We start from the raw sequence: 24,230 nt of genomic DNA on the forward strand, positions 1-24,230 counted from the left end.
CCAGGCTGCTGAGGGTGAACAGCATCCACCCCTCTCTGCACTGCTGCTGGGAATGCAGAACAATACTAGAACACAGTCTGTCAACCTCTTGTGAGTTAAACATGTCGTACTTACCATATGAGCCTGGATATTTATCCAAGATAATTAAAACTTAGGGTCACGTAAAAACCTGCCCATGACTGTTTATAACCGTTTTATTCATAATGACCCCGAGCTGGAAACAACTGAACTGTCCTTCGGCTGCTGACAGCACACGCAAGCTCTGGCACGTGTTCATCCGCAGGAAGAGATACCACTGGGCAACACAGTGCAACAAGAAGAAGACATCAGCAACACTACGGATGAATCTCAAAAGCATTCTGTTCAGTGAAAGAAGCCACTTAAGAGTCTACATGCTCTATGATTCCATGCATGCAATTTTATGGAAAAGTTAGAACTATGGAGAAAAATACACAACACTGGTTGCCAGGGGCTGGAAATGGGGGGGGGGAGGTATCAACTACAAAAAGGCATCCATAATATACATATAACAATGATGAAACTTAAATCCTCCCAAGGTTGGAAATTAATAACTTGGCAAGACGATTATTTCCTTAAGTACGATGCAGACCGTCTGCAGGACACTGGGATCTGGGCTCCCATTCTGGGTTCAGGCCGCTTTCTGGGCACGGACGGCATCACACCCTCTCCAGATCAGCCCCCACAACACGGCTGCAGCTCCCAGTGTGCGTCTGAACCTGCGGCCGACTCATTTCTCCCTTGGTAACTGAACCTTTCTTTCCTAAAATCTTTACTTATAGCCACCTCTCATTCTGAAGCTTCCCCTTTCCTCGGGAACATATCTGTTATCCTTGTGACCTCCTGACTATGAGACAGTGGGTAAATATGTCCCCTCCGAGATGCAGTCTGCTAATAACAGAGCCTGCACTTGTCACACATTCCTCTCCAGCACGCGGATGTCGGGAAGAGGAGATGATGTATGTGTGGGATTACTGCTGCTATGTTTGAGACAGAGCTCATGAGATTTGTTCTAAGTGTGCAGCGCAACAAACATCCCACCTCTCTCTGACATCACATAGCAACTGATCGCACAGGAAGTGACTTTCTTAGGTACCATTTATTGAATATTTCAGTACTGCCAAAACCACAGGATCTGAAACAGGAGGACCAGTTGTGAGTCTCCCTCTATTTACTGTGTGATCTTGAGCAAATCACTTAACCTTTTATAAGTCTCACTCCTTTATCTATCAGAGGGGACTACACGTTTTTCTAGGGCTACTCTGAAGGCGAGATGAAGCACAAAGATGCTACTACATGATGTCTGGCAGGATTCCTACTATCCAACCTCCGAACAGAAGTGACCAAGCAAGAGGTTCTCTCGGGGTCCTCAGAGCACAGCCGTGCGGATCTGTGGGAGACCCAAACAAACCGTTCACCACTCAAGAGTCCTAGAGGTGTAAGAAATCGACAACAATGCATGTGGAGAGTGTGAGTACCATACCACGTGCTCTGGTGGGCACTCAGACGACCGCTGCCTGTAGTTCCTCCTTAATTCAACAAGCGCCCACGAAGTACCACGTGACAAGGCACCACACAAAGCCTGGCTACTATCTGATGACTGCTGCTTTCCAAAAGGACCGGGGCAAACCTGAGGTGAGGGCTGAGGAAACAGACGACTTCATAGCTCACTATCAAGGGCACACAGAAAAGCTCACTTCTCGCCATGGAAAGGCCTTGACTGAAATTCCAACGGGACAGAGTCGATCTAATTTACACATTGATCTTTTTTCACCACTAATTCTATTATTTATTTGGTACCCCCTCCGCTTTAAAATGTAAACATTTCTGAAAACTTACAACTCAGTAGAACGGACCAGGGAGGACAGTCACAGCTCCCTGGATGCCCCACCCCATCCCTGGAACCTCCTGTGTCCTGGCCACCAGCTTCGTAACCTCGGAAGTATCACTTCGCTTCCCTGAATGGCACCACTTAGCTTCACTGATATAAACAAAGACACGCGGGAAAGAAAAACTATATGGGGTAGAAAACCTGAAGAAAGCAGAGAGAGCTAAGAGACACAGAAAAGGGCCGGACAGATACTGACTCAGAGAGGAGGAAGAGGGAGAGAAACGATCGTACAAAGAATACAAACTCTGCGCAAGACAGAAATTTCACTCAGTGAGCACAAGTCCTCAGGACAGGGATGCGATCTGGCCTGAAAACGTCAATCTCTGCCAGGAAATTTATGATTTTTAGCATTTCCCAACAATTAATGATGTTCCAGCAAGGAAGTGGTGATGGCTTCATCAACATCAGGAGTAAAATGAGGACCAACTGAGAGCCACGGAGATGATAACACTGTCTATAGAAGAGGCAGCAAACCTAATTTTTCATAAGCTTGGTTATGTGTTCTAGGCAGTGACATTTAAGGGAGCCATACTCAATTCCTGAGCATGACACTACTACATTATTAAACTGCATATTACTGTAGGCACTGTAAAAAGGGTTATAACACAAAATCAGGTAGGTTCACTTTTTTGAGCAATTTAAAGGATTTTCAAAGACAATATAAGTTGTTGACCTTTGCTGCTGATTTTAGATCCCAACCCTGTAAGTACCAGTTTTCCTCCTCCTCTTCCTCTCTTCTTTACTGATGGCGTGCCATTGGAGGGAAAAGGAGTTTTAGCATCAGACTGCCTTAAGTAGATTCTGACTCTCTTTATGTAGGTACTACTTCTGTTCTGTGAATATAACCTGGGCTCTGCTTATGTGAGGAACAAAGGAATGTAGAGATGAGTTAAGAACTTACGCCTGCCCTAAAGGATGCTGGGCGCTGGTTAATCACCAGTCAGCAACACACAGTGTGTGGACAGACACGCTGCCTTAGGATTCAGAGATACTCACAGGTGGAACATCATGACCCAGTCGGGCTGGTCAACGCTTGGCCCAGTTTAAATGCACTCAACGTATTTCCAGGCACAGCCAAACATTTTCCCTCCTTTGTTTCTTTGTTTCTTAGCACCACCTTTGTTTCTTCCTCATCTCTTTTTTTCCAGCTTTCAGAACTCACATACGCATACCCCTTCCCAATCTGCAACAGTGCTCATCGTCTCTATGACCTTCCCTAGGGCCCACCTGCATCTGGGTTAGGGGCTCCCATACCTCGCTCTGAGCCAGGCAACCTCCATCTGCTTCTCTGCGGAACCCACGAGGCTGCTACTGTGCATTCCCAAATGACGTAAAATGCACACTATGGCCTTGCTTTGAGGTATCTTGAAAGCAAAATCGTCCCTTTTTCTAAAGAAATTATAATCTACTATTAATTGACCAAAATAATGTCATTGTCCCTCATTAGGTGCACAACAAAGCCTTCAAAATGGTATAATAAAAAGGTAAAGTCAAAGGTCACAAACTGTTGTGTCTGCACAGTATTTTACAAATCTAGTAAATCAGCTAGATTTCTGGGTTTTCCAGAAGCCCCCGAACACCTGGCCGTGCTGGGTCCACACTCATGGCAACAGCAGGACTGGCACGACAGGTGGCGGGGGTCGCCTTCGGACAGGACACGCGATCTCAAAGCTGTGAAGGTCCTTCTGAAAATTCTTGTGACCACTGAGCCCCTGGACTGTAGATGCCGCGTGTCCAGACCTCACACTGAAGGTCAAGGACTACAGCGGCGAGTAAAACACAGGTGCCTGCCCTCGTGGAGCTACACTGCGGCTCGGAATAGATGCGGAAGGAGAGGGAAAGCCACCTGCTGGGAGCAGAAAAGTGCGCAGGAAAGGCACCGTGTTCCCAAGGAACTGCCCGATTCAGCGGGATCCCTGGGTGAAGTGAACGGCCACGCCCTATTTGTATCAGTTTTGAGAGCTAGATGGGGCATGCAAAAAGGAGAAGGTCCACAGTTAATTTGTGAATTCATACAATTACAGAATTATAGTGTAAATTCCTATGTCTGTATACATAATCAAATACAAATGTCACTGAAATTGATTTCTAAGTTTCACTCATAGATTCAAACATCTCCCTATCTAGTTTTCTATATATCTCATATATGCAAAACAGTTTATTCTTGTGTTATCATTTATTACTATAATTACTGCATTATTTTCCATATGAACTGTAAACCTACTTTTGCCCCACCCTACTTTTTGTACGAATACTGTTAAGTCTATGACTATCTTCAGATCAGCAAATGTGCATTTAAAAAAGACACGCTCTCCTTTATTCTTAACATTTGAAAGTATCAACAAAATCACAGTAAGATTATTTTAATACTAAAGCTCTCAGATTCACAGTCAATTCTATTTTTGACCACAAACGAAGCCCTTATATTTTGAAGGTTTCTAAGAACCAATTCTTGTCTAATGCCCTCAATTTCTGACTTGCTGACCTGCACTAAAACCTCTGATGCCTGCTAACCATGTAATAAGGAAAATGAGTACAGGGTGCCAGAAAGGTTGCTTGATGACTTGAGAAAGTGTCTATACAGAGGCGCCTGCCCATTCACAGTAAGTTCCCCTGATGATAAAACTGCAGAAAATTGTAACAGTGGAGATAACTTAAGTAAAAAGGCAAGGAAGGGAGAATATTACCTGAACATTGTTTAAATTAAAATAATTTTATCCAAAAAAAGCCTGGTTATGTCTGCCACAAACCAAACGATACTATTTCTTTCATAACTTGGGTTGGTAAGAACATGATTATTCCCCAGGAAAATGGAGTTCTTTTCTGTAAAAGTGTCCCCTGATTCAGTTACCATCACCACCACTGCAGTCATCTTGTCTAGAAGTGTATCGTCCTCAGTCAGCCTTGATCTGTGGGACTCAAAGAAAGAGCACTAGACAAATGGGTGACAGTGGAAGACTGGGCTACACATTAAGTGACTTGAACCAGTCTTCCGGCTGCTAAGCTCATATTCTTTCCACTATGCTGGTCTAGCTCTTTCTCAATCGTAACTTAAATCTAAAGTAAGACTTTAGAGTTTGCAAAGACCCACTATCTCATTAGAGCTTGGTAACAATCCTGAGAAGTAAACTGGGAAGACAACATGTCTGAAATATACAGGACACTTGGTGCCCAGGGACCAACTGATCTGTTCAAAGAAGCTGGGTCCAATGCCTGGTCATATCCAAGAGACATAAGTAACTACTACTTATGTGTGCTACTGAAGGATGTCACATTTAGAGTAATCGCATCTTCAAATGAGTACAGTGTATCTGTTCTGTGTGCATTCTAGGGTTGGTAACCACTCACTGTCTGCACCGCCTCCTTCCCGCGCATACCCGCCCCTGCTGGGCCTGAGCCCAGCCCCAGAATCTTCTCAGATGTACAGCTCCAGGAAGGCCCTACCAAGTGACCAAGTGACCCAGTGACTGGCAGGGAGCCACCCAGATAAAATCTGCTTTCCTGTCCTCTCTTCACCACACTGTATTACATTTGTTTCTGACATACTTTCTTTGCTTTTGACTCGATCTTTGTGACTAACGGTTCTCACATTAGTTCATGTTTGTAATATATTGTCTTCTGCAAGTACCAGGATGCTGCCTTTCATCTCTCTCAGAACATCAACTGCAATGATTCCTATACAGTAGGCACTCAAAGTGTTCTGAACGTACCTGAGACAAATGTATAACATTTATGGGAAAATCTCAGGTTAAAGAAAAAAAACTGCTCTTGTTTCTGATTATAGTTTAGACCAGGGGGTAAGTAAACTTTTTCTGAAGGGGGCCAGGTAACAAACACCCTAAGCCATGTGGGTCAGCCAGGTGGTCTCTGACACAGCACTCAGCTCTGCCGTTACAGGGTAAAGCACACGCAGACGTAGGAAGATGTACGCGTCTATGCCCAATGCGACTTCACTGATGGGCACTGGAATCTTAACTTAATACAGTTTGCACACATAACAAAAAATGATGCTTCTCTTGATTTTCCCCCCAAATTGAAAATCAAGAAAGCCATTGTGAGTCCACAGGCTGGATCTGGCCCACAGGCCATAGTTCACTGACCCCAGACCTAGCTCTGAGGTTTTCAAAGTGAGAATTTCTGGTGGCCTGCAAGGTCCTTTCAACGAGTCCGACTAACTGTAGGTGTGGCCAGACTCTTCGTATCGTGTATTACAAGAGGCTAAACAAAGAAGCAAACACAAGGATCCAGCTGCCTTCTGTGAAGCCAGAAATTAAGATTTGCAAAACTGTAAAACAACGTCACTCTTCTAATTCTTTATGTTTAGAAAATATATTATTATATTTCAGATATTCATAATGCTGTTTATTTTAACAGCATGTAATGGGTCTATTATTGATATTTTTAAATGGACTCCTATTTTTTAAATTCCTTGGTTTTGATTTCTAGTAAGATAAATGTCAATAGCTATATAACCCATGCAAACCAAAGCTCTCTGGGGGTCCTCAGAAACTGTAAGAATGTAAAGGGACCTTGAGACCAGCCAGGGTAAGAATAACTGCTGACTACAGCTGGCTGACTCATCCCTGCCAGTGCAGTGGCCCCCGGGGGCCTGCAGGGCACTTCCGTAGGCCCACCCACCAGACCACCTGATTTCGGTCTTCAACTTCACCCTCCACACCTAAGAGCTCCCTGGCATTTCTCTGATTAGATCCTGATTTTGGTAAAATTTAATTGTATGCGTAATCAAGCCAGTGAAGACACGGCGGTAGTCTTCAGGAAAAAGCCCTTCAGGAATGTGCAGACCACAAAAACGCTTCAGCCTTTACTTTACCAGAATAGGCAGCTTGATGCATCCATCTCTCTTTGGCTTGTATTTGCAAATCTTAAAAAAGAAATTATTGTAATGCCTTGCCTCCATGAGAACACACTTCAAAGCAAACAGATTTCACTGGCTCCTTTATAAATCGGGGCCCCCCTGACTTGGCCCCACAAAAACTGTGGGGACCAGATGCCAATCAGCATCCTCGCAGTGGCATTAAATCTAAAGAACTAACATCCACGAGACCTGGTGCAAGTGTAAGCGCCAGCAGCGCCGGCGAGAAGGCCCTGTCAGTGCTATTTTGCAACTGAGGGACACACATCTTTAAGAGATGATTAATATTTTGCTTGTTCTGTTATTGAGATTAAAAACCGTTTTAAAAGAATGTTTTAAAAGGAATAAAAGGGAAAGCTGTCTTATTTCCAGTGTTACTATATAGGGGAACATTACATAAGGAAGCATTTCCTTTGATATAAACTTACTTTGTCATAAGGTTTAACTGTCTCTCCGAAGAATGTGTACTGCTTGCCTAGGGACCTCTACCCCCCGAATCCCCAGTTTTAGAGAGAATTAAGCAACAGCTATGCTTTTCAACATTTATGATTCTGCTGAATTATACATTAGTAACTAGAATGTGTTTCCCCAAGAGCACATGACTCTAAAAATTTTTGTAGTTTTCTCTTATGGAGCAGTAAGTTTGTAAAAACAAAGAAATAAACTTATATTTTTGGATATTTATCCTCCAATTTGTATTATAAAATACCTAAAAAATACCATGAATTACGATCAGATACTAAATCTGCCATAATTTGTGGTTTTGGCTCCAACTAGTAACATAAAACACGTTTGTGGGTATTTTGAACACCAAAACTGAAATTCACTAGCATCTTTAAGACCAGAAAGCCCCTAGCAAGTTATTAACTGTGTGGGTGATTACTATCTATTTGGGGCAACAGTGCAAATTACATTAGAAAGATTTTGGTAGCTGTGATATTCAGTGAAGAACAGAAAACAGACTTAAAATGTGGGGGAAATGCTTACTGTTTAAATCTACAGTAAAAGCAAAAGTCTCACCAGGATTGCAAAACATTCCAAATTGTGAAACTTAATTTGTAAAATAGACAAAAGGCAGCTTCCTCAGTTATTTTTTGAGATCTCAGCACCAATTTAAAGAAAATGCTCATATGTAAAAGAAAGCCTATTTCATTAGAAATATGAATCCCTATACTTAGAACAAGTCATTAAGTAAATCTGTATAACATACTATATAACATTCCCCTTGTTCTATGTGTATGCAAATGAAGCTGATGTGATACTTAAGTTTTAAAAAATAACTACTTGTTTCACTATTCAATTCTTTTAAGCAATAAAAGAGCCTTAAGCAGAAAAGTAAATACTACAATTGATGCTAAGGTAAAAACAATCAAACTACACAAAATTGTCATGTGAATTCCATAGAAAAAAAGAAAACAAGGATCTGTATACTTCAGTATGTAGAAAAGATACGTTTCTGACAAATACTGTCTATAGAATTCTTTATAATAAATCATTTTTCCCATCTTCAAATCAAAAGTATGTTCATCAAAAAATCTTGAGTATAATAAAGTTGACTAGGAAGGCGACAAATCTGACCATCACATGGAATTTATACTACCACAAAGACAGAAGGGATCAAGAGAATTTCAGTCATTTGAGAAGAAAAAAAAAAGAGTCTAAGTAAACATTGTTTCTACTATTCCAAAGCAACCACACTAGAATCAAAGAACAGTTATTTTGAAGCTTGGCACAGCAGTTTAAAATTTGAAAAACACCCTTGCTATTTTAATAAAATAGTTTTCAGGTTTTTTTCCCCCAATTCCCCTCCTCAGCAGGGAAAACACAGTGTACATTTTCTTAGCACTTTGTGGAAGCTCTTGGCTTTCAGAAATGGACAGGCTGATTTGAACCAAAAGTTAGACAAAACACAGAACTGCAGCAGCAATAAAAAGCCGTCTAGAAAGAGGATCAAGCCAAGCAGATAAGCAAACTTTATAAAATCAGCTTTCTGGGACTATTCATCAAGTCAGGCCCCTAATTTCAAAAAGCCAAAGCAAAGCAAAGCGTGCTGACTTACATTGCTTCTTCAGTTCTTTCAGCTGTTGTTTAAATTGTACAAATTTTTCATTATTTTGAAAGTCTGCATCAGAATTCTTATTCTGCAAAGCCAAAAACTTCTTCTCCACTAATAATTTCAGATCTGGTATATTCTCTGGACGTTCTTCTTTTACCTGACAAAGACAATTAAATTAGTTAAATGTTAACAATAACTCAGTTTTGTAATACTGTTTTTATCTCATTTCATTCGAATAAAAATATAACAAGGTAGAAAACAGAATCCCTTCAATACAGAATGAAAGGGGGCTGAGACTTGTTCCCAGAACGGTTTGCTGGGGAACAATGGAAAGAATTAGTCATCCCACCTACTCATTGCTTTTTTTCTGTTAAATTTATTGGGGTGACATTGGTTAATAAGATTATGTTTCAAGTGTACAACTTTATAATACACCATCTGTATACTGCATTTTGTCCTCATCACCCAAAGTTCAGTCTCCTTCCATCACCACATACTCGACCCCCTTTATCCTCTTCAAGCTCCTCCCACCCCACTTCCCCTCGGGTGACCACCTTCCTGCTGTCTGTGTCAACTTGAGTGCTTGTTTGTTTTGTTTGCTCATTTGTTGCCTTCTGTTTTATAACCCATTGAGTGAAATCATATGGTTCTTGTCCTTTTCTGTCTGAGTTAATTTGCTTATTAGCACAATACTCTCGAGATCCATCCTTGTTTTTAAGTTCATGTTGTCACAAATGGCAGTCTCTCATCTTCTCTGGTGACTGAGTTGTGTTCCCTTGTGCCCCGCTCACCTGCCACCTCCTGATAACTGTGGAGAGAAAAGGCGCACCAGCCCGGTGGCCTCTCCTCTCCAGAACCTGGGCATCAATCACCACTTCTCCCTTTAACCCAGGTCCGCTCAGTCCCCTCCCCCATGCTGCACGTGGTTACTCTTCCCTCCATTCTCTCTGCTCCCCATCTCTGGCCTGCTGTCTCAGCAGGTGAGTGGCTCTGCCTTAACAAAAGATGCAGAGACTTTAACCTGAACTTCACCATCTGCTGCCACAAGGAATAAGTGTCCCCTATCCTGTTGAAAGCGCGTCTCAATCTATGTTCTTGTTTTCCTGCCAACATTTTATTATAAATTTTTTTGAACATGCAGAAAAGCTGAAAGGATTCACCCTTCACCTAGGTTCTAGATGCCACAATTAATGACTTGCTGTGGTGGCTTCACCACGTGTCTGTTCACCTACGTCCGCCCATCTGTCCTCAACCTTGTTTTTAAGTTCGTTCTGAACTCGCTCTTCTTCATCCCCTTCAGAACAAACTTTCCCTCTCCATAAGCCTTCCCCCCACAAAACCTTTAAATTGGCTCTTCACACCCATATTTAAAAACAAACAACCTTTCAAATCCCTGCCCGCTCCCTTCGGCTACTTTCTCTTTATGTCTAGCATGCGGCACAGAACAAACCACCTGTCACCCACTGTCTCTACTTCCCCACGCTCAAACTTTACCCACCACAAGCCCGCTGCCGGCCCCGCCGCTTCTCAGCAGCGGCTGCCTCTGGGCCTTCGCAATTGGTCCCCTGAACCACTGGCCTTTTCCTGATGCTCCCGCCATCAAGCGAAATTCGCCAAACTCTCCACATGCCCTGACATGCCCCAGATTTCTCCCACAGCCCCAGTAATATACCATTGCACTAACTCTTATGTTTCTTTTCCCTAATAAAATGTAAACTCTTTAAGAGCTGTCTGATTTATCACTGTGTTGCCAGTGCCCAGCACATAGTAGGTGGTACTCAATACATATGTACTCAATATATAAGTAATTAATCTGATCTGCTCCAAATATACTTATCCATTGAAACCCACCATTTATCAACTGTTAATAATTACTAGTTGGATATAAAATACAACTTTTGAACTAGAAGACAACTCAGAAATAATCTAATCTTGATATCTACCTTCTCCAATTTCATAAATAAATAAAATGACATAAAAAAAAGTTAAATTACTTTCCTACTATTACCCAGTTAGTTAGAGGCAATGCTAAAACTATAATATATATATAAAAAATTCTTGGTATTGCCCTGGCTGGTATAGCTCAGTGGATTGAGCATGGGCTGTGAACCAAAAGGTCACGGGTTCCATTTCAATCAGGGCACATGCCTGGGTTGTGGGCCAGGTCACCAGATGGGGGCGTGCAAGAGGCAACCACACATTAATATCTTTCCCTCTCTTTCTCCTTTCCTTCCCCTCTCCCTAAAAATAAGTAAAGAAAATCTTCAAAAGACATCCTTGGTATTGGTTCTAGTCAGTGGGTGGATGTATTTCTGATCTCTCTGAATCTGAGTATCGATGTTGCAAGGTCAAAAGATTAGCTGCAATAAATCTGCTTGATTACCCTTCGTCATAAAAAATATATATATATTTTTTGCTTACTTGCTATGCATTTTAATTAGCTGAATCAAAAATGAAAATTAAGCATAAAACCAAAATGCCTAAACTACACTTACAGTACAGACGGAAGGAACTGGCTGGTCTCACTGATGAAACTCAACCAACGCACGGTCCGCCACCAAAGAGGGTTACGGAAAACACAGAGAGGCTTTAACAAGTCTCACACGTGATTAAAAATTCTAAATAAGTCCTGTAAGGCAAAAATTCCAATAAAGCTCAGTGTAGAAGAGAAGGCAGAATGACAATTTCATAATGCCTCCCGTCTCAAGAATAAGAGCTATCATGCGTGGTGACTAACTACCCTCTAACCCCACACTAGACAGAACAAGGTGAAACAAGTTCAAGATCATAGCATAAAGGGTTCAGGGTAGATACAGTAAATAAACCTGAAGTTCTTAGAAAGAAATTATAGTGTTTTTCTGGATTAATAAGACAAAATTGACTCATACTCACCTGAGATATCAATGGTAATATTACAGGAAGGCATACAAATGAACCTTCTCAGGGTCTTTAACGGGTCTGAAATGACTTAACCCAGGGTGATCAGAGAATGTCTGATCTGAGTAGGTGGTCCGTGATGGAAATGTTCTTTTCCAACATAGTCTCCAACCCACTCAACATAATTTTCCAAGTTCACCTACAGCCACTGCTGAGGATTTGGATAGAAGAGGGGGAAGGGGAGATGGAGGGTAGGGCATTTGAGGCTGACAACACGGAACCCGAAATACGACTACGACAGCCTGAATAAACCAAATTTAGCCCTCAAAGTCCTTTCCCCCAGGGCCAGCGGCTCAAGAGAACTGCCGTAAAACATAAATTCACGGCAGCAAATATTTTCTCTGGAAATCTGATGCTACAGTTGGCGTAGCTGCCACGGCCGAGAGAACTCACTGTACTCCGGCTAATAAAACAAGAGCCTGGAAAATTTCTAATTCATTATGTGTTTAAATCAATGCAGTAAATGGGATTAACTGTAATTTTGATGGTTTCTTGCTTTGCTTGTATCTTCAAGAGAAACAGATACATAACCCCAAAAGGGAGATGAAAAAGCCGTTCCTTGGGAGCGGATCACGAGTGTTACCTAGTCTGAAAGAAGGGGAGGGCGGCCCTCTTTTCCTAGGACAAATTTAAAACACCTCAAAGGCTTTTGAGGTGAGAGTAGAGGGTCTAGCAGACCCTAGTGCAGCCCCTCCTGAAGGGTAAAGCCCCCAGATACAGGACCTAAACCCCCAGTGAGCCGAAAGGCGCTAGTGCGTTAGTTTGCTAAGACTGTCAGTGAGCCCCAGGCTGTGGCTTTAACATCAGAAATCATTCGCTCCCTGGGGGCTACAATCTGAGACCGAGCTGACGGCAGGGCTGGTTTGTTCTGAGGCCTCTCCCTTTGGCTTAAAGATGGCTGTCTTCTTCCTGTGTCTTCACGTGGTCTTCCTGCTGTGTGTCTGTTCAAATCCGCCTTCTCATAAGGACACTAGTCACAGTGGATTAGGGCTTATCCCAAAGACTGCATTTTAACTTAATCACCTTCTTAAAAACCCTATCTGAGGTGCTGGGGATTAGGTCTTCAACACAGGAGTGTGTGAAGGGCGGGACACGAGTCAGCACGTGTGAGGCCCCCTCCCTGAAAACGAAATTACCTTCTGGAGGGCAGGCCCCTCCTAGGACGGGCTTCCCGCACTAGTGTTCCAGGAACCCATCAGTGGAACAGCTGGTGTTGTTGTGAGAGGTTGGGTTCTAGTTCGTGAACTGTTTTGAAGGCTCTTCTAACCCGCTTGTCCATTTCATGACGGGTGTTTCACAAACGCACCTGCCCACTGCATGGAGTGCTCAGCAGTTTTTGACCCAAACGGCACGACACCTGATCAGGCCCTGAGCAACTTTTTTGTTGTTGTTGTTGTATCCCCGGACGAAAAAAGTCCTCAGAGGGAAACATTTTGCCAATGTGGAAGACGTGAAACAAAAAAGGGCAGAAGCACTAAAAGGCATCAAATATCAACAAGTTCAAAAATTGTTTTGAGTAGCGGGGAAAAGTCTCTCGATAGGTGTATGGATGGCAGCAAATGGAGAGCACTTTGAGGGTAACAAAGTTTACACATGTAAGAATGAATACACAATTTTTGTAAATAAATTCTGCGTTTTTGGGGTCCCCACTCATACACTGGGTTAATGCATTTTTAAAACAAAGTCCTTAAACCAGCTTACAGATGGTTAATCTTTATATTATTGTCATTTAAACATGACAGGAACTGCTGAGAAGTAAACTTTCGGATATCAAACCTACATAAGGAGAATTTCACACCACCCTTGGGAAGAAAAGGTTGAGTTTTGGGAGCACCCACGTACCCATCCAGTGCTCAGTGAGTGCCCTCAATGTGCTAAGCACACAGCTGGACAGGAGCAAAGACCAGAAACGCCGATCGGGAGCAGGTATGCATCGCTCTAGGAGCCAGGCTAGGAAGCGGGCCCTGGTCTGAGAGGCGGCAGAAAAGACACTCAAAGGTTTTAAGGAGTAAAGTAATAATACTATAAGAATATTTTAAAGAATGGTTACTGTAGTTAAAATATAATACCTCTAAGATATTCAATATTCAATACAGGCAGCTAGTTAAATAGCATTGTGTTGGGAAAGGAGGGGGCAGTGCTGACCTTCTGTTGAACATCCAAGTGCAGAGATCGAGTAAGTGGCTGGAAAGACGTTTAAAGTGAGAACATGGGGAGACAAAGAAAGGACATGTGAAGGGAACTCTAATACAAGCCAAGCAGGAAGCCAAGAGTGAGGAATGCCACAGAAGAAAGGAAAAGAGAACATTTCTGTAAGGGTGATGCTTACCCTTTGGGAGAAATGACACGAGACAGCCCCAGTCACAGGTCTGAAAAGAGCACTGGATTTAAAGGCTGGGCACTCGGTACCGGCACTGAAACTATCCACGTCTCCACCTAGCAGCCTACGAAGCTGCTCTCAGGTGGCATCATCCCACGGGTGTCCGGTCTGCCGCCTGCTGCACAGGAGGTGCTCAAAGGACGCTGCTGCACATGGGAGGGACGGGGAGGCCAACTGAGGCTGCCCGGAGAGGAGGAAAGGGATTAGGGGAGCTCTGTGTGAACAGACGGATACGTTCTGGTGGCAAAGGAAGAGGAGAGACACAGGAAGTAGATGGTGGGCAAGAGAGAGCTAAAGATACTAGTTTATCTGCAGAGGGGGCTTGAAGTTCACATGATGGACGAGAGAGAACATGGACCCCAGGGTCAGACAGACTCTGGTCCACCCTACGCGCAGATCTTAGGTCAGGACAGTCCTTCTAGGCCCCGGATTTCTCTCACCTCTGAATTAGGCGGCAGGAATGCCAACCTCAACGCTGCAAAGGCTCAATTAAGTCACGTTTGCATTTAACCTTGGCCCACAGTAATGTTAAGAAAATTTTACTCTTTTCCTTCCACCTTCATCCTTTAACATGTTTCTGGACTGAGAAGAAGAGGCCACTGAGGAAACAAGTCCAAAACACGAAGGGAAAGCAACAAACAGACTTCGGCTGAGAAAACCACTCAAGCACTAGGGCAGAGACTAGAGAAGGAAGAAGGTGACCCGCTGGGACAGCACGCTTGTCTTTACCGGGTGTCCTAAGTGCCTCCAAGGCTGGGCAGGCAAGGCCCTGAGAAAGCACCCCCCCAACAAAGGACAACAGGAAGTGGTAAGAACACCCCCCCCCCCCAAGGTTAACAGGAAGTGACGAGGACTGTGCTGAGCTGATGCGCAGGCCCCAGGTGACAGGAAGCTGCCACAGCCCGGTGAGACAGCAAGCCTTGTTTTCAAAGAAGTGTTCGGAATCCACACTGCCGGGAGACACTTTCTGGTTCTTAAAACAATGTCTAGTCCGAACACTGCATCAGCCTACAGGCCAGGAATCTGAAACTCTGTTTAATGCAGAGAACATGTTTTGGACATAAAAATAAAAGTACTCTCATGCTCCACAATATTTGGGGGTGGAGGAGGGGGTAGGAGGGTCTAGTGCAATTTCCAGACTTCTTTCTACTTTAGGGATGAAATGTGGTTCTTCAAAGCAAGACAGAGAGTAATGGAAGTAAAGGATTCCATTTTGACATGCTACTCCAACGGGTTAAAAACTTGGACTTTAGACTTGAGATTAAAAACAAGACTCTGCTGCTAACTGGATGACCTAAGGAAAGTTGCTAAATGCATCTAACCTTAGTTTTCTCACCTGCAAACAGAAAAGGGTGTTGGTCTTCCCCTCACAGTGCTACTGAGGGGCAGAGGCGGGGCAAAGCAGCGAGGCCCTGAGCTGCTGGTCTCAGTAGGGCTGGTGACGGGCAGCTGGTGCAGTTGTTGGCATTCTGTGTGTCTCCAGGGCACCCGGGTATCCGGGTTTGCAGCTCAGCAGACCGACAGGGAAACACCCATGTGGAAGAAATCAGTTTGGATTTTAACGGAAACCTCGGAAATAAATGGGATTACCAAGGGGACCAAATACACAGAGACTAAAAAAGAACCAAGAACACAACTCTGGAGACCACCACATTTGATGAAGCAGCTAGAAGAACCCAAAAAGAAAAAGTACGTAAGTGAAAAAGACAACCAAAATAAAGTGTCCAAAAGTCTAGAAGAATTTCAAGACCTGTCAAATGCTGCAGGAGTCAAGCTAAATAAGGACTGAGATGGGTTCCCTGGACATGGTGACTGGGTCCCTGGGGACTTGAGCAAGAGCAGATGCACGAAGTGCTGACTCCAAAATACCTAGGTCTTTGCTTAGTGAATCGTTTCAGGAAGATGGAGCAGTGACTGGAAAAAACACACCAAACCCCCCAAAGTTTCCAGAATTCTCCAACTGCTCAGCCTCAGCTCAAAATCACTTGTGAATAGTTAGCTGCATCCAGCTGGACTGCACACTCCTGAGGCCGACATTCCCCTTCTGTCAGCACGGGGGACCTAACTGACGAGCTGGCCGCCAGCCACCAAGGCAGGCCTCCAGTGGCCCCGTCCCTACGAACACGGTTGCTTTTAGGAGTGAAAGATAATGGTAGGAACAAAAGGCAGAACTCGGTCCTTACCCACAATGAAACTACATATTATTTTCAACGTGCCTGAACCTAAAATTTTAAATATTAATATGACGATGATAATATGCCTTGTTTCTTTCAAACAAGGCTGTATACATATGCAATTACACAAAGTGTGTCATTTTATTGCCACAGGGCAAAGTCAAGGTCTCCTCCTCCAATTATCATTATTGCCTTATAGCCACCATCTCACTGGGCGGGGAGATCACAGGTGCTAAGGATATTAGTGGGCTGAGTCATTCACACACTTCTGAATCATCTGAGAATCCAGTAGAAAATCACTCATTCTTGTAACTGAACCAAGACTCAGATGAACTGACTCTCTCCAAAAGAGGCACTGTTAGATGTTCGGTTCCCAGAATAACCCACACCTGACGATTTACACTTTGGAAATCACGCCGCCTTTAGGGTTGTGTATGTAACAGTGACCAGCCTTTGGCTCTGTGTCCTGCTCAGTACACTAAGTATTCCAAGTTCTAAGTCACAGTCAGCTTGACTGCGGCTCCAGGACCAGCTTTCATGCTTGGAGTCCACAAGAAATGGCCTCAGTGGGTCCTAGAACATTCATTCAACAAATATGTACTGAGTCCCAGTTGAGTACCAGGCACCGAGACACCTGGGAAGCTGGCCCAGACCTACGACACACCGCCACCCCAGCTGGCCATGCACAGGGCAACTTTATAGAGGCCGCCGCTATCTCCACCTCACATGGCAGAAAGCTTGGTAAAGTTTTTACTGACAGGCAAGTCCAGGCTAAGAATCATTATGCTTCCAGTGGCTCTCACCTGATTGCGTGCATTTACATATGCAGACACATTCCATTTCCTACAGAGTTTACTACACTGCCTTTGCCCTGTGTTATCTCATTTACTTTTTAAGTCACACATGCTGACGATGGCCCGCACGGATCACGGCCTTCATCGCACCCCAGTTTCTGTTACCCGCTGCGCCATCTGCCCTGAACCCCGGTGGACCCGACTATTCACAGTTGACTGAGTTTCCGAGTGCCATCATCTGGTCTGACTTCTGACAAAACACTGCAGAGAGAACACTTCCTTGTTGAGCGTTGTGACACCTCCAATGGGCTCCAGGGCTCGCCAAGGTGCTGTGACACAGCACCCAGTGCTACTGGGGAGTCGCGGCCACCAGACACGGGGAGACCTGTCCCCGTCGGGCCTTTCAGAAGAAACATGCCGAAGGCCGGTAAACCTCAACATGCTGAGGGTGCTTTAGAGGTCGAGTTCGAACGGGCCGCTCCCGCAGAACAGGCCACTGACAGGTGGCAGTTCAATGCAGCCGCCAGCCATCTACGCCTATCAGTCACTAAACACGTATGCTGCTCAAAACTACTCCAGTGAGCCTCTCACGGCACCATCCCCACTGCAAGGTCACGGCAAACAGCAGTCACCTCCTTCCACGGAGCTCAGCATCAAGACTCCCTTTCTGGGGGCTGGGGAGGCCGGTAGAAATGACACACTGCTGATTCTGCCTCGAGTTTTCCTTTGTTTTGGCAGAATTCATAGTCATATGCATTGTTTACTTATTTACCCACTCGACGCAGGTTCACCAGATGCCGGCCGCACACTGGCACTGTGTCGGGCACTGGAGATGCAATGTGCACAGACGAACCTGGCCCCTGCGGTCCTCACGGGCTTTGGGAACTGGTGGAGGAAACAAAAATGATTCAAACTGTCAAAGAAACACACCAGCGCCAACTGTGACAAGTGCTGGGAAGGAAACGTACTGGACGCCAGGAGAACACGTCACAGCGTGAATACTGAGGACATCATGTCACGGGCAATCTTTTTAAGCACTATTCGACTGAAACACAGGCCAGGCTACGGGGAAGGACGGTGGGACGAGGCTGACTGTTGTTATTCACAAACACCTTGCACTTGCACAACACTTTTCATCTGCGTGGGTCACCACACAAACACACACAAGAATCATTATCCCAATTTTACAGGTGTGAGGAGTGGGCCGCTTTCAGCAGTTAAGCATCTTGCCCAAGGTCATACTGAGTCAGTGACAGATGGTTTCAACTCATTCAAACCTCCTTTCAACTTAATTTTGCTTTGTTATGTGCTTCCAAATAACAACTCAGAATGAACTTTTACACCCCATCTTAATTTTATGAAAGCGTACTTGATTTCAAGCACACATTCTCAAACTTCAGTGGTCACCTGTTAGTTCTTCGATGAAAAAACACTTATTCTGAACTTGAAATTGACTTTCCTGTCCACCATGCCCCTGTCACCTCTGTCATGAACACAATTACTAACTGTCTCATTTATCATTATGGGATCTCACTCAAGACTCTGCAAAGAAAAAAGTACAGCAGTAGGTGGACGCTGGTGAGACTGACTGGTCTTACCAAGTACCCCATTACCCAGAAAGATGACCTTTCAGGATGCTGAGTCATCTACTGAAGAGTCGCTTCCAGTGCTACCTGGGAGACACCACCTCGTGAGATTAGAGTGATGTCCCACGGGGTGTTGTAACCAATGAATAATATATGACATCTCTGTTCCCATAGCCAGAACACGTGGGCCCAGGAAGCAAGGGACGAAAGTAGAATTAGCTGCACATCTACTCCTCCCCCTCATACACCTAATGACCAACTTGCATTTTTCCACACGGCTGCAACTCCAGTTCTGCTGGTTTAACATTCGTAGTGAAGAATGATTTCACTAAGGGACTCAACAATGCCTCCACTGACTTGAAAGCTCAAGCTGCAACCTAGCAATTTTGAGTTCCTCTTGACACTCAACAGACAAACAAAAAGTGAGGTTACAGAACTGGCTGGGGCAACGAATCTTCCTTATCGAGTGTAAAGATGGTGAGAAAAGGGAGGTGTGTGTCTGAAACCGGGAACACCTGCATGTCTACCGGTAGAAGACAAAGGAAGTCACAAACAACTCCATACAGACAGGGCCATCCAGAACAGATACCTCAAAAAATGAAAGCCGAGGCAGTATGGTCAGACAAAAACCTGCATCGACTCAGAGTGGGCTGAGAGCTAAGAGAACATGAACAGTGGAGGGAGGGAATTAAAAACACCAACTCTGTGTTCAGGACCAAGAGCAAAAGCGAAGACTGAAGTATCCATTCTTATTCTGTCCTGGGTTTGACATGCACGTACTTGTGTTTTTAACTATTCTCCCTTTCTCTTTCTCCTACCATTTTCTTTAAAGATTTTCTTTATTTAGAGAGTGGGGAAAGGGAAGGAGAAAGAGAGGGAGAGAAACATCAATGCATGGTTGCCTCTTGCACGCCCCATACTGGGGCCTGGCCCACAATTCAGGCATGTGCCCTGGCCAGGAATCGAATCGGCGACCCTTTGGTTCACAGGACCATGCTTGATCCACTGAGCTCCACCAGCCAGGGCACCATATTCTAACAAGGGAATTGGTGGTGCATTAGTTACTGTTCCTTAGTTACATTAAGGAACAGTAACGAAAGGAACAAGTGTGGCCCACATATCTAGACTTCGAAACAGTAACTGTGCATTTCCCCCTTTTGTGGAAAGAGAGAGCATGTTTTTCTTTTATGAGATAGCTGCAGCGTTAGTAGGAGCATTTGTTGTTGTCGTCACTTTGCAAATTTAAGTCTGGAAGACACATGGATGCTGCAGAGGCTGAGCAGCCAAGCCCACCGGTCGAGATCTTCGCACACCTTTCCAGTGTTGGGGGAACGCCCACCCTGCGAATGACACTGCACTGACGGGAACCAGAAATTCGCTCTCTCAGCCTCCCTCGCAGCAAGAGCACAGACGAGTCACCTCGGTCCTCTGCCTGTGGGACTACAGCACAGAAGGTGCCAGCACAGCTCCTGAAACCAGATCACCAAGGGATTTAACCTGTAAATCCCAATTCTGCCTCACACTAGCTGTGTGATGTTGGGCAAGTTACTTAACCTCTCGGAATCTCGATTTCCTCTACCCAAATCACAGGCTGACATCGATGGTAAAGAAATTAGTGCACTTAAAGAATGTAAAACTTTGAAATCCAAACATAGTAGCTACTAGCCACATGTGGTTATTTGAATCTAAATTAGCTAAAATTAAGTCAATCACTAATTCAGCTCCTCAGTCACATCGCCACATTTCAAGCACTCAGGAGCCCCACGTAGCTAGTGGCCACCTTTCCACTGTGTAGCCACGGAACTTCCTTTACCAGAGCAAGTTCTACTGGAAAGTACTGACTGCAGACTACTTCCTGGCCTTCAGGAAGCACTCAGATGAAAGTTGCTGCTATTATTATCGCTAGTATTGTTATCACTGTAATTATTTGACATTACATCCTCAGAATTTATCTCTCTATCTAGAAGCTTGTACCTTTGGCCACCTTCCCCTAATTCCTCCCCACCCTACCCCCCAGCTCCAGCAACCACACTGTTGTTGTTACTACTGCAACAGCCAGTTTACGATACAGCTGAATTTAAACATCTGGTGAAGGAGCTAGACAAGTAACAAGCATTAAACGGAGTCTGATAAGCACCAGCAGCAGTAACAATAGCAACAGCAGCTTTCAATGTACAGTTTAGTTTATTAGGGACAAGTTACCCAGGTAAGCATGGACTATGTCATTTACTCTTCCTCGAACAGTCCAGGAAGTTCAAGAACTAACACATCCCTGTCTTACGGGACATCGAGGTTTAAGAAGAGGTCTAACCTCGAGCAGTCCAAATGCTCACCAGTGCTGCAGCTGGGACCAGCACTGGCAGGTCTGTAAGGAAGTCCTCGTCTTCACTCCAACTTCGTAGTCACCAAGTACTTGCTGAGCACCTCCTAGGGGCCAGGCCCTGCTCTGGCTGCTGGGGACACAGCCGTCAACAAGAGACCACAACAAACTCACAGTTATTAACAACCACACCTAAAATGAAAACAAACTAAGAGGACAGCTAGATCAGGAGTGGAAACATAGAAATGAAGATCTCAAGGAGGGTTAGCAACAGGGGAGTGGGAGGAGGAGAAGGGGGGAGAAAATAAGTAGCATAGACAGTAGATAGAAAATAGATGGGGGGGCAAGAATAGCATGGGAAATATAGAATCTAAAGGACTTGAGACACATGGTCATAAACTAAAGGGGGGGTAATGGTGGGGATGGGGGGGTAGGGTGGAGGGGAATGAAAGGGGGAATAGAACAACTGTAACAGCATAATCAATAAAAAAATTAAAAAATTAAAAATAAATAAATAAATAAATAAAATAAAAAAAGAAACAAAGGAGCACTGGCTGGTACACTAAGACCAGATTTGGGGAGAACAAGCAAAAGCAAGAAAGCAGTTAGAAGCAGGAAGCCGGTTCACAGGCCATAGCGGTCACCCAGGCAAAGGCGACCACGGCACGAGTCAAGGCGACAGCAGCAGGAGGAAGAGGTGGCCGGACATGAAACACACAGTGCTGCAAAGGTGCAAACGACAGGGCTTGTCGATGGACTGGACACGGCTGTGAGGCAATTAAGGAACTTGAGACAATGCTGGCTTGTACCAACTACGTGAAAATAGTACAAGCTGCCATTTTCTGAGGTGGGAAAGTCTGGAGGGATGGCTGGTTCTGGAGAAAAGAAAAGAGTTGAGTTTTGGAAGGTTGAATGTGAAAGGCCTATGGGAATGAAATAGAGTGGAAATGAAAAACGAGAGTTGTATATATATCTGAGATGTGGAGAGAAGACAGGGTTATTACAGCTGCAAATGCTATGAGAAATGATTAAGGAAACGGTATTATAAGAGCACGTGGGTAACTCACTTGGCAGACAGACTGGGTGATGTCAGGGAGAGCTACTTAAACAGAGGCTGTTCTAAGTCTGAGAAGGGTAAGAAAGAGTAGCTACACGAGAGGGAAGGAAGGACGCGCACTAGAAGGAGTGCTGTGTGCTAGGCCAAGGGCAAGGGGACATTCCAAGAAGGAGCATAAACACTGGTAAAAATGAGAAGACAGAACTCAGCAGGGGAAGTTTTAAATTATTCCTGAGAGCAGTTATTCCCTACTGGATGGTAAAGTTATAAAAAAGTGGGCAACATAATCAAATTTTCAATTCAGAAAATCCCTTGAGCTACTAGAGAGAAAACAGAAGAGTGCAAAACTTAAATACATTTTACTGTGACATTCAGTAAAAAAAAAAAAAAGCAGATGGGGGAGGGAGGAAGGAAAAGGGAGGGGGAGAGAGCACATGCAAAACTTCGTGCAGCAAACTCGCTACAAAAGACTAGACATTGGGAATACAGGGGGGAGGGGCGAACTGACGGGAGAATCAGCAACATTTGGTGATGGAATGCAAGACATGAGGAGCTTTAGGGAGTAAGGATGATAAAGCAAGTTTCTGATGTGGGAAACTGGGAGAACGGTATTGCCACTCAGGAAGTCACAGGATCCCAGAAGAAGGTAAGAGGAAAACTTCCCTCTGGGACATGTTGAGTGTAAAGAGCACACTTAGGCTAGAGATGCCAAACAGATGACTGAATTCACATGTGTGACTCTCAGGTGAGCGACCTGGGACGGAAGGAAGGACTTGGGACTCAGCAACATCGACACAGTCAGTCAAGTTATAAACACACATGCCAGCTCGCAGAAAAAGAGTACAGTGTGAGAAAAGAACCAAAGAATAGGGAGGAATACCAAGATTTAGTGGATGGCAAGATGAAGTGGAGTCCACCAAGGAGGCTGCGGGGAAGAGGCCGGAGCTGGGTGTGTGGTGGTGTCACGAAGGTCAAGGAACACACCCAGAAAGAAGGGGGTTTTACACAGCAGTGAAGTCAGGTGAGAGAACCACAAACGTTACCCTCTGGGGTTTTTACTGGGTGTGTAACCTCAGGCAATCAGCCTGGGCTTCCTTATCCACCCACCAAGGCTCTACTGTCTACTGTCTGGGTGGCTGGGAGGCCACCTGGGGATGCGGATCCAGTACTGAGCACATGCTGGGCACACTAATTAGGCACAAAAATAATGCTCTGCTTTCATTACCGCGTATCTTGTGTCTGCCAGCCAGGCAGGCCCGAGAGGCCAGAGGAACAGGATAACTGCACCAACTGCATGGAACCCAGGAGGGAAACTGCGGTTTGAAAAGGCGACTGGGAGAAAAAGAACTCAAATCCTTCCTTTCTTCCACCTCTCTCCCAAAGTTTCCTTCCTCACTCCAAAACGCAGTTATCAATACACAAATTCCCCAGAGCCTGTCAAAGGGACCTGCTGCCCAGACCTTAGAATTTATGCCTGGAGTCACCATGAGTCTGGGACCGAGATGCCACACTCTTAACAAAGGCAGCTTCACATCATGAGCAGCCCACAAATAAGTGAAGTGATGTTCTGTAGAAACTAGTCATCAATTAGTGATTTCGAAAGTTCTTCCAACAGTTTTGAAACGATAGGCCAAGTAATGCTTATCGAATGAAACACCCTAACTGCCTGATTAAGGAGAGCTTTGGACAACCAAACTGGCTTTCGGGTTAGTTTCGACACGGGCAAAATGACAATCACAGAGAAGTCTCCCAGGCGGCACGCACTTTCCCGTTCAGAATTAAGGGTCCAGCCCCGTCTCTGTGGAGTGTGTGCAGAAGAGGCGGGCGCACGCACCAGGAGCTATCTAGCCTGGAGACGGCAAAGACCTGGGAGGAGGAGGGGGCGCTGCTAAGTTCCAGGGAAGCCCCTTCTTCCAGAGCACTCTGGTCCAGGAAGACATCTGTGCCTGGGACCACTGGAAGCCCCCCAGCCACTCCCCGTGTCCCTTGTCCTCCCTGGGTCCTCCAGGATCCTAATAACCAAAAGAGCAAATTCATCATTTCTGTTGTAAACTCACAGAAAACCTATTTAATATGACTACAGAAACTGAAAAACATGTAAGCAAGATATCTACTCTGCAGATGCTGTGTTTTTCTCTAAATCC

The 24,230-nt window shown here is 44.8% G+C and overlaps 1 protein-coding gene across 4 annotated transcripts in view; it reads right to left on the bottom strand.

Moving 5' to 3' along the window:
* NSMCE2 (NSE2 (MMS21) homolog, SMC5-SMC6 complex SUMO ligase) overlaps positions 1 to 24,230 on the bottom strand; it is a 194,886-nt gene that overhangs the window by 115,198 nt on the left and 55,458 nt on the right. For all 4 annotated transcript variants that reach the window (XM_053661134.1, XM_053661133.1, XM_037166613.2 and 1 more), the window contains one exon: positions 8,842 to 8,995. In XM_053661134.1, the coding sequence (XP_053517109.1) occupies positions 8,842 to 8,995 (154 nt within the window). The remainder of the gene's footprint in view (positions 1 to 8,841; positions 8,996 to 24,230) is intronic.

The sequence above is a fragment of the Artibeus jamaicensis genome, unplaced genomic scaffold (assembly GCF_021234435.1).
Source record: "Artibeus jamaicensis isolate MK-2021 breed Jamaican fruit bat unplaced genomic scaffold, CSHL_Jam_final scaffold_916, whole genome shotgun sequence".
In the NCBI taxonomy this organism is placed as follows: domain Eukaryota; kingdom Metazoa; phylum Chordata; class Mammalia; order Chiroptera; family Phyllostomidae; genus Artibeus; species Artibeus jamaicensis.